Raw genomic sequence first — 14,020 nt, forward strand, 5'->3', positions numbered from 1 at the left:
ACGAATTTTGACAGACGAATTGACAAATATTCCGACCTATGTTCATTATCCCGCCTCAATGAAGAAAAACAAGAGAGAAGAAAACACTATTTTGAAGAAGATGGTGTTTTCTTCGTTCCCTTCACTGTTGTTTCAACAACTCTTGATTGGCATGTGCCCCCCTGTTATTGGGGACCCATCTGTTTTTGTAACTCCTGTAAGATATATGACCAAGCAATTAATTTTCTGATACAACACTAACAGCTGACAGTGCTTCATGTCATTTGCTTTGACTTCGAGTTGATTGTCTTCGGTTCGAACCTTATAACTTACACGCTTTTTCCACGGCTAAGCAAAATACATTATGTGCTATTTCTACGTGCAATATGTGCTATTGATTGGGTCAGACTGAGATTTAAGGTTTGTCTTCTTATTCTCTTCAATTGAATAGTTCAAATCGTTGTTGGGTATCCAGGGGGTGAGCTAGGGGGTTTGAACCCCCCTCCTCTCAAATGTTTGTCTGACTCGTAGAGAACGTAACAAAAATGTATATAAACGAATTTTTTATGCGTTTAAATGAAAATTTGTACCCACCCCCTTCGAACCCACCTTCCAAGCTCAGGATGCTATTGAGCAGACTTCTGGCTTTTGACGACACCAAATGTCTTCTATGGCCAAATATGGCCTTCTATGGCCTTAAAGGTCAAAATAAATAACTACGTTGTTATTAATATCGTGTCGTGTCTTTCTACCCATTGAGTTTTGCACAGACCGTTCATATTGACCTAAGTGTAATTTTTTAAGAACAAAGATCCTGGGTATGGCCCTTATAAAATATATGAAAAATAAAATAAACATGGAATGAATAATACAAATAAAAATGATTCAAGTAAATGAATTATAAAATTTTTACCAATGTTACGTAAGTAAAACTATTCTAAAATAAAGATAAATATAATTAAATGAAATAAAAGGACAAAATAAGTAATACAAAAAAAAATCGTTTTGAATATATAAAAAGAGACTATGTTTTTTCAGACCGTTATTTATGGTGTATATTCTTATGAGGCTCGATTCAATGGTTGAATTGAGTTCTCCGTATTTTAGTTAGTTCTCAAGATGCCTAAAGGTTTTTTGTTTTTTTCTTAATCATTTACATCTTGCAGTAGTAGTTGGAGGTCAGAACTTCATAAAAAATATTTGACTGGTGTCTTAACGCCTGCAGATCCTTTCCTTGGACACACAAGTGTTTTTAATTAGAATCAAAAAACTCAAAATGAAAAAATTGGAGTGCGATTTTTTTTTTAAATGAATCTCTTTGAAATGCGAAAATCCAGGGGTGGGCTTTGGGCCCACGCTTTTCCTAGAGATTTTTACGACTATTCTATATTTTCCATCTTATTCATCAATTTTTATGTTTTTAAAATACCAAGGTCAGTGAAAATGAAATATGACTGTTTAAATTAATTGAGTGGAAACTAATACAATCATTTATATCTTAAGAAATTAGTAACAACAATAGGGATTCAATTTCTAATGAAGAAGATCCTCCCTCCCATAGGCAGTTATTTAGTTTTTGGAAATTAGAAAAGAAAAAAGTAAGTCAAATTAAAAAAAAAAAAACATGGGAGAAAAAATATACAAAAATAAGGTAAAAAAATACACCGTACAACTCAAGAAGGCACAGCTCTCCTGTGAAGGTGTGGTTGTCTTTGGCAATCAGTAGGTTGTTGTTTGAATTTTTACAGATGAAAATTTATTGTCATATCTGACTAATTAGTTTTGGTTATTTGTTTCAATCGTTCAACATGGCAACACCGATGAATATGTAGTCCTGCCATAAAAACTTCACTATTTTGGAACATCATAAAGAAATATGTTTGACAATCCTGATTTCTTAGATTTAAGATGAGTCCAGGGGCAAAAAAATATTCTAATTTTGATGTCCATGGTACTTTAACTAAAGCTAGTTTTCAGAAAATGCAAAATAACATACCAAAAATTACATAACAGTTTACCACTTATGCCCGCAAACCGAGCTATTATGAGAGGAAAAGATAGTATCTTATAATACCACACAACAGATACTACCTTATCTTTATGGGTCAATTTATGACAAGTGGCGGTTAAACACAACAAAGCAACCCCAAAATTTATGAAATTTACATCCTGGAAGATTTCAATCTTCGCTAATTATTTTGGTCTGTCGGAGTGTTTCAGCTAATGATGACAATGCCTCGAGATTTCCGGAGTCTTCCAAGAAACCGGTTCTGAAAGGGGACTGTCTTTCACCAAAAACACCCACGAAGTGTCATTACCGCTTTCTAAAGGAATTTCCAGTGATATGGAAAGCTAGCGGTCCATTGACAGTGCTGTAAACAATGACATAATTAAATTCATCTGTTGCGATGAAGATGGGGTTATTTAAAAAAAAGTAACCGCTGTAAAATAGATAATTTTATTACCAATTTTTTGCATTCGACAAATTCATACCCCTTTGAAGCGTCGGACCCCTGACTTAGTGATATAAATACAACCGTTATTGTATCTATATCAATTAGTGATATATACATTACTTCTGCAAAGGCGGGTCTAGAGCAAAATTTTGCGGGGGGGGGAGTATAACAAGGGTACCAATAAATGACCAAATTTCCAACTTTAGTTAAAAAGAGGGGAAAAGGCTGAAAAAACTTCGGGGGGTATTGGGGGGACTCGGGGATCTCTCGGCCCCTTGGATCCATCCCTGAACCACTGTCTTTATACTAAGGACAAAACACATGGAAATTTTTTTTTACTTCTCTTGCTGCAATTTTAAATAAATTATAAATATAATTGTCAATTTCTTAATGTCTATATTTTTCATATCTATTTAGTACGAATTTTTTCGCATGAAATAAGGAAGCAGATAACTCAATCTTGTTAAAAAAAATTTTGTCAAATATTTTATTTTTGTTTAAAAGGTGGGTTTGTTAAAGAATTTAAAACTTTGTACTGGGCGGTTATAAAAAAAAGAACAAGTGTAAGAAACGCTGAGATAATTATATCCATCATTAATGATGTAACGAAAATTTATGTTTTTTTTATGTAGAAAATTCGATATAACTGTCATAGATAATCCATATTCTTTTTTTGCTAAAAATAGTCAGTCGAATGTGAACTTTGCCAAATTTATTAGAAACTGCACATATTAATAAGTTGAATGTATAAACTTTGCTAATGTATAAACCAGGCAAGTATGAGAGCGGGGAAGGGGCTTCACATATAGACTCTCCTTCTGAAATCTGGAGAATTTTACAACTTGTCCTAAAGAAAATATTTTTAGTACAATTTGTCTTTTTTGCATTTTTGTAAACTTGTGCCCACTATAAATGTTGGACTCCCTACATAAATTCCTGTCTTGTATCCAACGTAAATCCAACGAGTATTGTTAAACAATTTTTGTTATAGTTTGAACGACACCTTGCAGGCAAAGAAGACAGAACCAGGGTTAACCCCTCGTTGGAAAAAAAACACTAGATTTTAGTGATTTTCTGGTTTATCTAGTGATTTTCTTCAATAATCTTGTGATTTATGCGCAAATTTAGTGCTGTTTATGTTTAGGCAATACAAAAAATTACTGGAAATAGTGATAAATCACTAGGGATGGCACAAAACAAAACTCATGTTGACAAAAGTCGATTGTAAGCAGTGTCCTGGTTGTGATTGTGATTAGCAATAATTTGCACATGATTCTGGTCTTCTGGTTGTCATTGTGATTTTTATGGTCATGATTCAACAAGAGTGTCCTGGTTGGTTTTTTTGCTCGTCCCCAGCTGAACAGGATTACCCTTTTCCTGATTTGACATTGATATTATGCGTTTCTTTTAGGTTAAAATTACATAAAAAACTAGTTTTTTTAACTGAAAGTAAGGAGCGACATTAAAACTTAAAACGAACAGATATTGCTCCGTATATGAAATAGGTTGTCCCCTCCGCAATCCCTTGCTCTTTACGCTAAAGCTTTTAATTATTTTAAAAAGCAGAATTGTGGCAAAGAGTCAAACTTTAGCGTAAAGAACGAGGGATTGCGGAGGGGACAACTCATTTCATATACGGAGTAATTTCTGTTCCTTTTAAGTTTTAATGTCGCTCCTTACTTTCAGTTAAAAAAACCTTTTTTTTATGTAATTTCTGAACGTTTTTGAATTAATGCATGTTTGATTTTGGCTCGCCACACATAAATTATTAAAACGAAATTTGCATATTAATTTCCGTTTTGGCTAAATGGCTTTCTCTTAGTTTTGATCAGGCGATTTTGAGAAATAAGGGATGGGGAAGGGAGCCTAGTTGCCATGCAATTTTTCGGTTACATAAAAAGGCAACTATAAATTTTAATTTTTAACGAATTTATTTATTAGTAAAAAATATACGTAACTTAAGAATCAACTTACGTAACATACTTTTATATTCTTTAATTTTTATTATGTATAAGATGGGGTTTGTACCCTCGTTAATACCTCGTTCTTTACACTAAATCGTAAGTTTTGTCCCAATTCTTTAAGAATGACCCCTGAATCAGAAAGGCCGTGGAATAAATAGTTGAAATTACTAAAAATACTATAGCATAAAGAGCGAGGTATTTATCTCCTCCTAAATACCACGCTCTTTATGCTAAAGTATTTTTTGAACCCCTCATATGCGTAATAATCTTTGTTCGTTTTAAGTTTCAATGCTACTCTTAAGTTTCAATTGAAAAAACTTTTCTATGTTTATCTTTTCATTGTTTTTTTTTATAGTAATTTTAGAAAATCCTGTGCCCTTTTCATTGAATTTCTGTTCCCCCATGACATATTTATCCAAGGAAAGATCCTCCCACATAGCCCCCTCCCCTCGATCCCACCCCCAAAACCAAAAAAAAAATCCCCTGAAAACGACTCTACACTTCCCAATAACCATTATTATATGTAAACAGTGGTCGAAGTTTGTAACTTGTAGCCCCTCCCCCAGGGACTGTGGGGGAGTAAGTCATTCCCAAAGACATAGTTATTGTGGTTTTTGACTATGCGGAACAAAATGGCTATCTGAAAATTTTGATCTGTTGACTTTGGAGAAAAAATGAGCGTGGGAGGGGGCCTAGGTGCCCTCCAATTATTTTGGTCACTTAGAAAGGGCACTAGAACTTTTCATTTCCGTTAGAATGAGCCCTCTTGCGACATTCTAGGACCAATTGATCGATACTATGACCCCTGGGGAAAAGAAAAAAAAAACAAAAAACAAACAAAACAAATAAACACGCACCCGTAATTTGTCTTCTGGCAAAAAATACGAAATTCCACATTTTTGTAGATAGGAGCTTCAAAATTTTGCTACAGGATTCGCTGATACGCCGAATGCGATGGTGTGATTTTCGTTAAGATTCTGTGACTTTTAGGGGGTGTTTTCCCCTATTTTCTAAAATAAGGCAATTTTTTTCAGGCTCGTAACTTTTGATGACAAAGACTAAATTTGATGAAACTTATATATTTAAAATCAGCATAAAAATCTGATTCTTTTGATGTATATTTTAGCATCAAGATTCCGTTTTTTAGAGTTTCGTTTACTATTGAGCCGGCTCGCTCCTTACTACAGTTCGTTACCACGAACTGTTTGATTAGGAAACAAGTTTGGGAACTCTATCTCAAAATCTTTAATTTGATTTTTTTTCTGAATATAAAATATAAGTTTTTATAAAGTTTTGAAATTTCGTTTGTGCAAAAACTACAGACCCAGAAAAACACTGCACGAAAAGTCACAAAAATGTAGGAAAATATAATTAAAAAAGAATAAAGATGTAAAAAAGATATTTTTCGAAATCTAGGGTGGAGGCGGTAAAATCTAGTGGGTAATTGCCTCTTCCAATTACTACTCCTTGAAGGTAAGTGGGTATTTAAGTTTTGTCACTTGTATATCTACGAAAAGGAGTATATCAGATGTCAACCCCACTTAACAGAAAATGAGAGCTATAATACTAAAGTTGCACCTTTTTATGTTCAATGACAACTTTAGGGGGAGGTGGAGAGGGTCCTTTAATTTTTGCTATCAGAACATCTACTAGAAGGGATTGTGAAATATGAATAAAAATAGAAAAAATAGATTCAGGGCCGTCAAATTGGCTAACAAAACATTAGATCTGGTGATACACAGAACTTTAAAAATTAGTGTTCAGTATTTCTATTTTGTCATTTCTGTATCCATATGAAACTTATTTTTAACGCAGGGGCTGCGTGATTTGGAACCTGCAAGAACATACGCTGTACGTAGTTGTGTGTATGTATGTGTGTTGTGTGTACATATGTTTTGCAACTGTGGACTACGAATTATTTACATATGATATTATTAATTGCGAAGTATTCAAACGTTTTCAGGAGGGGTTTTCCCAGGAGAGAGAGGGTTGAGGAGAGGGTTTTACGTTGGAGGATCTTTCCATGGAGAATTTTTTATGGGGGAAGGGAATTTTCCATGAATTCCCAATTTCTAGATTTCTGGGAATGCCAGATTCCCCAACATTATATAAAAAAATGATCAGATATTAAATTAAAAAAACGTTTTTTTTTCAACTGAAAGTAAGGACAAAATTAAAACTTATGCTAAAACGAACATAACTTTAAAAAGTAGTGTTCAGTATTTCTGTTTTATCATTTCTGCGTCCATATGAAACCTATTTTTAACACATGGACCACAGGATTTGGAACATACAAGTTTTCTACACTGTGCGTAGTTGTGTATGTTGCTTGGCAACAGTGGACTACGAGTTACAGTTCCTGCCGCACTTCACGGACTTAGACATTGGAAATATAGCCACTGTACCTCATCGGAAGGAAATTACGTAATTTCTTCCTTTATTTTATCTTGTGTTCTTTATCATATCGACAAGAAATGATTTTCTCAATAAAAAGTGGCTGCTCGAAAATTGGAAGAAGTTATGATATTAATATTTGCCTATATCCTTTCTTTTTGGGATTTGAACAATCCCGAAGGAATCGTTCCCATTTTTTCTTTACCATTTATTTACCAATTAGAACAATTTGCAAAAACAGAAATATGTCGCAGTGTTAGGCTAAGCCACTTTAAAATGGTATGTCTGTGACGTAGAACGCAGTGTACTTTTGACAAGTCCTTAGCAGGGTTGCCAGCTGGTGACAAAAAGTCACTAGATTTTAGATAGTTTCTGGTTGATTTAGAGATCTTCTCCAATAATCTAGTGATGCATTTTTTTTAAATTATTGTTTTTTTTTTGTTTAGGCAATATAAAATCACTAGAAATAATGACAAATTATTAGGGGTGGCAACCGTGGTCGTTGACAAAGACTTTAAAGGTAAGCTCTGAAAAAAGCTAGTAGTGAGCCTCTCAACTAGTTAGCTCGTTTCCCTGTGGGAAAAAATCTTAGCCACGCCCATGTGATTCTCGCAGGTGAATCAAACAATTCGTGGTAACGAACTGTAAGTAAGGGGCGACCCGGCTCAATAGTAATCGAAACTCTAAAAAACGGCATTTTGACACCGTTAGATACATCAAAGGAATTGGAGTTTAATGCTAATTTCAAATATACAAGCTTCATCAAGTTTATTCTTACCTATCAAAAGTTACAAGCCTGAGAAAACTTGCCTTATTTTTGAGAAAAGGGGAAATCACCCTCTACAAGTCATATAATCTTAATCAAACTATCAGATTCAGCGAATCAGAAGACCCTACTATAGAGTTTTCAAGCTCCTATCTGCAAAAACTTGGAATTTTGTATTTTTTCTGCCGGAAGAAAGATCACAGATGCGTGTTTATTTGTTGTTTTGTTCTCCCCAGGGGTGATCGTATTGACCTAGTGATCCTAAAATACCGCAAGAGGACTCATTCTAACGGAAATTGAAAGTTCAAGTGCCTTTTCTAAATGACAAAAAAAATTAGAGGGAAAGTAGGCCCCCTCCCCACTTATTTTTTCCCAAAGTCACCCGATCGAAATCTTGAGACACCGATTTTGTTCAATATAGTCAAAAATCTAATAACCATGTCTTTGAGAATCACTTAATCCCCACGGGTCTCCGGGGGAAGGGCTGCAAAGTTGGGAACTTTGCCGATTGCTTACATATAGTATTGGTAATTGCGAAGTATACATACGTTTTCAGGGGGGATTTTTTCGGGGGGAGTAAGAGAGGGTTTTACGTTTGACCTCTGCCGTGTTTTTCCTTCAAATGAACGATAGCTTCATCACAAACTATTTAAAATCTACACACGTAGATATATTACTTGAGCTGTTAAAACATGAAGAATTTTATTCGTCCAATTCTCTTATTTCAAATCCCGCCCAGATCTGTTGACATTGGGGGGAGTTGGAGGGGGGAACCAGAAATCTTGGAAAACGCTTATAAATGTCGTAGATACGTGATTGACATAACTGGACTGGATCCGCTCTCTTTGGGGGAGTTAGGGGGTGGGGTTCAGTGCTTTGGCGAGTTTGGTGCTTCTGGACGTGTTAGGACGATGAAAATTGGTAGGTGTGTCAGGCAGCTGCACAAACTGAGTTTATAAAGTCATTTTCCTCGATTCGGTCACCTGGGGGACTGAAAGGAGAGGAAAAATTAGAGAAATTGAGGCATTTTTAACTTACGAGTGGGTGATCGGATCTTAATGAATTTTGATATTTAGAAGGACCTCGTGACTCAGAACTCTCATTTTAAATCCCGACCGGCATTAAGCCTCTGATTTTCCTTTTAAAGCAATCTATTGATTCTTAGAACTTTGCTAGAGCTCATACCATATGAGCTCTTGGCTCTTGTTTTCATTAGCATTAACCAAACTTCACTTCTCGAGTTTGCTTTATATAGTAGAGAATTAACTTATTTTGTTTACAATTTTGCAAAGGAAATTTTTAGCACTTAATTGAATTGTTCGTAACAATTTATATAGGGCAAAGTTTATTTTTGAAGGGAGAGGGCCTAGTTCTGGTGAGCTCACCATATCTCTTTAGCCAGTACGGCTCCTAAATTCGAAATATATAATACATTAGGGATTTGCATCCTTTTTGTGCACATGGATTCATTTCAGTGTTAACAATCCACGAAAATTAGATGGGGGGAGGACAAAATATTCGCAACGATTAGGAGGGGGGGCAAAGTTGTCATTTTTCAATGAAAATACCAAAAAAGGTGTTTTCCAGTGAAAATACTCTCCAAAAAGGTATTTTCAAAATTTAAGGAGGACAGAGCACCCATTGAAAGTCATTGCTCATGTTACACTCCCTATTTGTCCATTTTTATATGAAACCTGATTGTACCTTCGAGCATCCCTTACCGGTGTACCTTCGAGCATCTAACTTATCGGATTAACACTGACATCGTAGGATGTAATCTTTATAAAATTAAATAAAATAAAAACAAGTTTTTTTTTAACTGCAAGTAAGGAGCGACATTAAAACTTAAAACCAACAGAAATTATTCATATATGAAAGGGGTTGTCCCCTCCTCAACGTCCCTCTCTTTACACTAAATGTTGACTTTTTGTCACAACTCTACTTTTTAAAACAATAAAAAGCTATAGCGTAAAGAGCGAGGTGATGAGGAGGGGACAACTCCTCTTTTGTATATGAAAGTTTTGAAACTTTCATATACAAAATAATTTCTGTTCGTTTTATGTTTTAATGTAGCTCCTTACTTGCAGTTGAAAAAACTTGTTTTTTCTTATTTAATTTCTGAACGTTCTTAAATTAATGAGTCTTTTGATTTTGGCTCACCGCACATGAAATGATCAAAACGAAATTTGCATATAAATTTTTTTTAGCCCCCTTATATTTTTGTACCTTCGAGCATCCCTTATCTAACTTACCGGATTAACACTGACATCGTAGGATGTAATCTTTGTAAGATAACATCAAATACTTATCCAGCAATTTGAAACACTGTGGACAGGAAGGCGAATGACAACATGAGTCAATTGTACTCTATTGTAAACATTGCTTATTTACAAATCCCTCAAGGTGTGCCACATTTCACAATTGCTGTCTCTTTTTGTTCCTTGCATATAATTACGGTTTTCTCCATTTTTGAAGAATCTTTAATTACATATGACATCTCTTATCTTGCATTTTCCGGGATTAGCTAGTGTATTAGGGATTGTTCCCCCCCCCATCTAATTTTCGTGGATTGATAGCACTGAAATGAATCCACTTGCACTAAAAGGATGTAAATCCCTAATGTATCCGGGATTAGTTGATATCCAACAACTAATCCAGTCCGTTTCAAGGAGTAAACCTCCCAACCTCTGACGTTATTTATGTCTTATGAAACGGTAAGGATAAGTAATCCTGCTTACCGGATAAGTATCCTCGAAATGTCCACACCGTTAGTTTTTTTTTTCGACGTAAAACCTTATATTACGTATACTGCCGTTCTATGACGAACAAATAAATTTTCAAATGGGGATAATTACATTTATTTAGACCGTGAAAAAAAACATGTACAAAAGTCCAAATATTTCTATAATATATACAGCGACCGTCACCAGGAGAATTACTAAAATAATATAATTGAAACTAGCATATTTATACACACAAAAATTAATAATGTCTCTGGTCATTCACAAAATAATGAACTTCCGGATTATTCACTAGATTATTTTCAGAAAAAGTTCAATGATAAAGTTGGAGGGGGGTGAAGAAGGGCCTTTATATTTATCGCCAGTCCTCGTTAAAGATTGCTATATTCTTCGTCTTTTTTTTATGTCTGCCGTCCGAGAGCACAGCATAAAAATTTTATGTTTTTAATTTAATATTTCTATATTATTATGTTATAATTATATAACATAATATACATATTAAATATAATTTAATATGTTAAATTAATATATTATAATATTAATATATATAAATATATTAATATATTTATATTAATTATGTAGTTTAATTTAATTCGTAATTTTGACTTCAAATAATGTTTCTCTCCGAAAAAACTTTGTCAATTTATGATGTATCACCAGAGAGCTTTTAGAAAAAGATGGATCTGCAAGACAAGGGAGGATGATTTTGAAAAAGATAAGTAAATGTATAATGGGAATGGAGTTTTTGCTCTTTTTTTCCAACTGTAGCCCACGTGGCCCTCGTGTTGAATATATCATATACAAGAAAAATACTGATATCTGGACGTTATTCACTACTTTTTTCAGGTTCGGGTTCATCTGTTCTTTCGTGTTACTGCTAACTCCAAGTCTTTTGGCACATAAGGTGAGTTGAGACGTTTATCTTTATCTCAATAAAGCCTGTTTGATGTTAAGCTGTTCGAATCCTATAAGACCCTTTAAAGAATGTCATCAAAAGATAAAATACCTATTTCTGTAATTTAATATTCCTATAATCAATTCCTGTCAGTTTTTGCTGTATGTGTCATGATTATATCTTCCACAAGTATGATAGATTGCTAAACAAGGTATAATATCCTGGGAATTTTTTTTTTGAAAATAATTTTGGAGATAGTAGCCTACATGGAATGATTTTGGTGACATCTTTTTCTTCTTCTTTTTTTAAATTATTGTTGTTGGTGTTGCTGTTCTTATTGTGTTGCGAGAGCAACACTGGTTTTGTCCCGTTTTATTTATTTTTTTCCTATGCCACCGATCTCAGCTTATTCCTGGAAACTGGTAAGAGTCTAACCAGTGTGGTTTTTACGGAAAGTGTGGACCTCAGGCCGGATTGATGAATATGACATTACATTTTAGAAAGCTCCGCAGAACTCTTGCCAGGGGCCAAAAAGGATGGTTTTTGCTTGTCCACGAGCCAGAGCCTATGTTGTGCGAAGTCAAGTGGAGTTATGTAGCCTATGTCAGAGAGGTGTATCTGAAGTTGTGCAGCCAAGCTTTCGTTTCATCAAACCATGTTTCTGCTTTCGAGTGGAAAGCTCCGTTCTAGCAGGCAAGCAGACAGGCACCATTTTCAAATTGAAGATGGACTAAAATCTATAAGTGTTAAATATATGCGGCAGTTACCAGGCCCCACAGCCAATATATCTTCTTTGAGTGATAAATAGAAAAATTTACATAAGCAAAAATGTGGCATTTTCCCACGGGTCCGAAAGTGCTGCCATATATTGTTTCTACCCATTTCTGTTCGTGATTTTAGCTGAGTTTATCATTCGGTTTTTCGGACTTGGGATTGCTGTAGAGAAATGGTATCAGATGTGCCTAATAAACTTTAAAAGTTCTCTCATTGTTAAAGAAATTGGAGCTTATCCTTTGCTCCTTTCTAAGTGGTGACGTTAGAAAGTTGGCCTACGGCAAAAAAAAATCAACTTTTGAATTAAGACAGATATAATTTTTTTTTTCGACGGCAATCGATAGCTCTTGATGAGCTGATCAAAGTATATGACATCCATTTTTTGGGTACAAAAATTCCTTCATGAGGTATACCAGTTTGAAAGTTTCAAGGGGTTGACAACTTTAGTAGTAAGGTACACACTGAAACGAAATCTAGGCCGATATAAACTGTGAGAGATATAGAGGACTTGTAAGCAACAGTCGGCTGTTAGGTAATAATCACCTTTGGTAATGATGGGTTAGCAACTTTTGCTAGTTGGTGTATCTATTGTTTGTTTCCAGTGTATTTGATGGTAAAACCAATTTGGTTCCAGAGGTAAGACATGTAGGGGACTTGTAAGTAATAATCTGCTGTTAGGCATTTCAGCGATGAGGGGTTTGCAACTATGCTAGTTGGTGTATCCATTTGTTTGTTTCCGGTGAACTTGATGCCTATCACGGCAGAGGGACTTATAAGTAAGAATCGGTTCACTTTGGGCGAGAAACGGCTCTTATCTCATAATCATCTTCGGAAATGAGGGGTTTGCCACTTTTGCTAGTTGGTGTACCTATCATTTGTTTCCAGTGTATTTGATGGCTAAACCAATTTGGTTCCAGTGGTAAGACATGTAGGAGACTTGCAAGTAATAACCGGATGTTGGGCTACAATCATCTTCAGCGATAAGGGGTTTGCAACTTTCGCTAGTTGGTGTACCCATTTATTTGTTTCCGGTGAACTTGATGTCTATCACGGGAGAGGGACTTGTAAGTAAGAATCTGTTCACTTTGGGCTAGAAATTTGTGCAAATCGGTGCACGTTGTATTCGATCTCTTTAAATCTGACAGAATTAAGTTTTTACGCAACGGGTACAAACGATAACGTAAAACAATGAGGTAGATTCGTAATAATTAGTGTCACCTATGGTATTTTAATCCTGAAAAGTTACGGACAGCCTTACAAAACCAACTAGATTATATAAGATATTGTTCAAAGTTTTCATCCGTCACAATGTCTACGATTGAAAAGTTCAACTGGCTGCAAAGTCAATTTAGTCTCTTCTTTCGATATTATTTTGTAGTTGTTGTTTTTTCAACGCTGAGGAATAGCTTTTGGTCATGTGATAATTGATTGCGTTCTTGTTTGAACATACCGTTTTAAAAACTTCGATAGGCTGACAACTTCATCATTTAACCGATAGTGAAGAAACAAGCACAAACGAGAATGTAAAACAATGAGATAGTTTCGTAATAATTAATAGAATGTCATCTATGGTATTTTGATCCTGAAAAGTTAGGAATAGCTTTATAATGTCAATCTACGATTGAAAAGGATAAAGTTCAACTGGCTGCAAAGTCAATTTAGTCCCTTCTTTCGATACTATTTCCTTGTTGTTTTTCCAACGCTGAGGAATAGCCTTCGATCATGTGATTACTGATCGATAGCGAAGAACCAAAACCAAAGTTTTGCTCTCGCAACACTTTAGTCAGCGAAGCCGGACAAAGGTTGCCGCAACACTTCACGGTGCCCGGGCAACGTAGGTCTTATTTTTTTAAATATGAAAATAGACTTTCCATATAAAAATGTTTCTAATTATATACTTCTTTCTGTCTAACTTACGACATAGAAAACGGCGCTTCTTTGTTAACTGAACGTAGTATTTAGATAAAATAACATATAACAAAATTACTAACATTCAAATACTTCGTAACTTGAAGATGCAGCTATTATCCAAAGGTATTTACTTGTTTATC

At 34.9% G+C, this 14,020-nt stretch overlaps 1 protein-coding gene across 1 annotated transcript in view; it reads left to right on the forward strand.

Annotated features, from left to right (window-relative positions):
- LOC136028800 (papilin-like) overlaps positions 1-14,020 on the forward strand; it is a 387,506-nt gene that overhangs the window by 23,501 nt on the left and 349,985 nt on the right. The window contains exon 2 of the mRNA XM_065706703.1: positions 11,147-11,204. Within this exon, the coding sequence (XP_065562775.1) occupies positions 11,147-11,204 (58 nt within the window). The remainder of the gene's footprint in view (positions 1-11,146; positions 11,205-14,020) is intronic.

This window comes from Artemia franciscana, chromosome 7 (genome assembly GCF_032884065.1).
Source record: "Artemia franciscana chromosome 7, ASM3288406v1, whole genome shotgun sequence".
Classification (NCBI taxonomy): Eukaryota; Metazoa; Arthropoda; class Branchiopoda; order Anostraca; family Artemiidae; genus Artemia; species Artemia franciscana.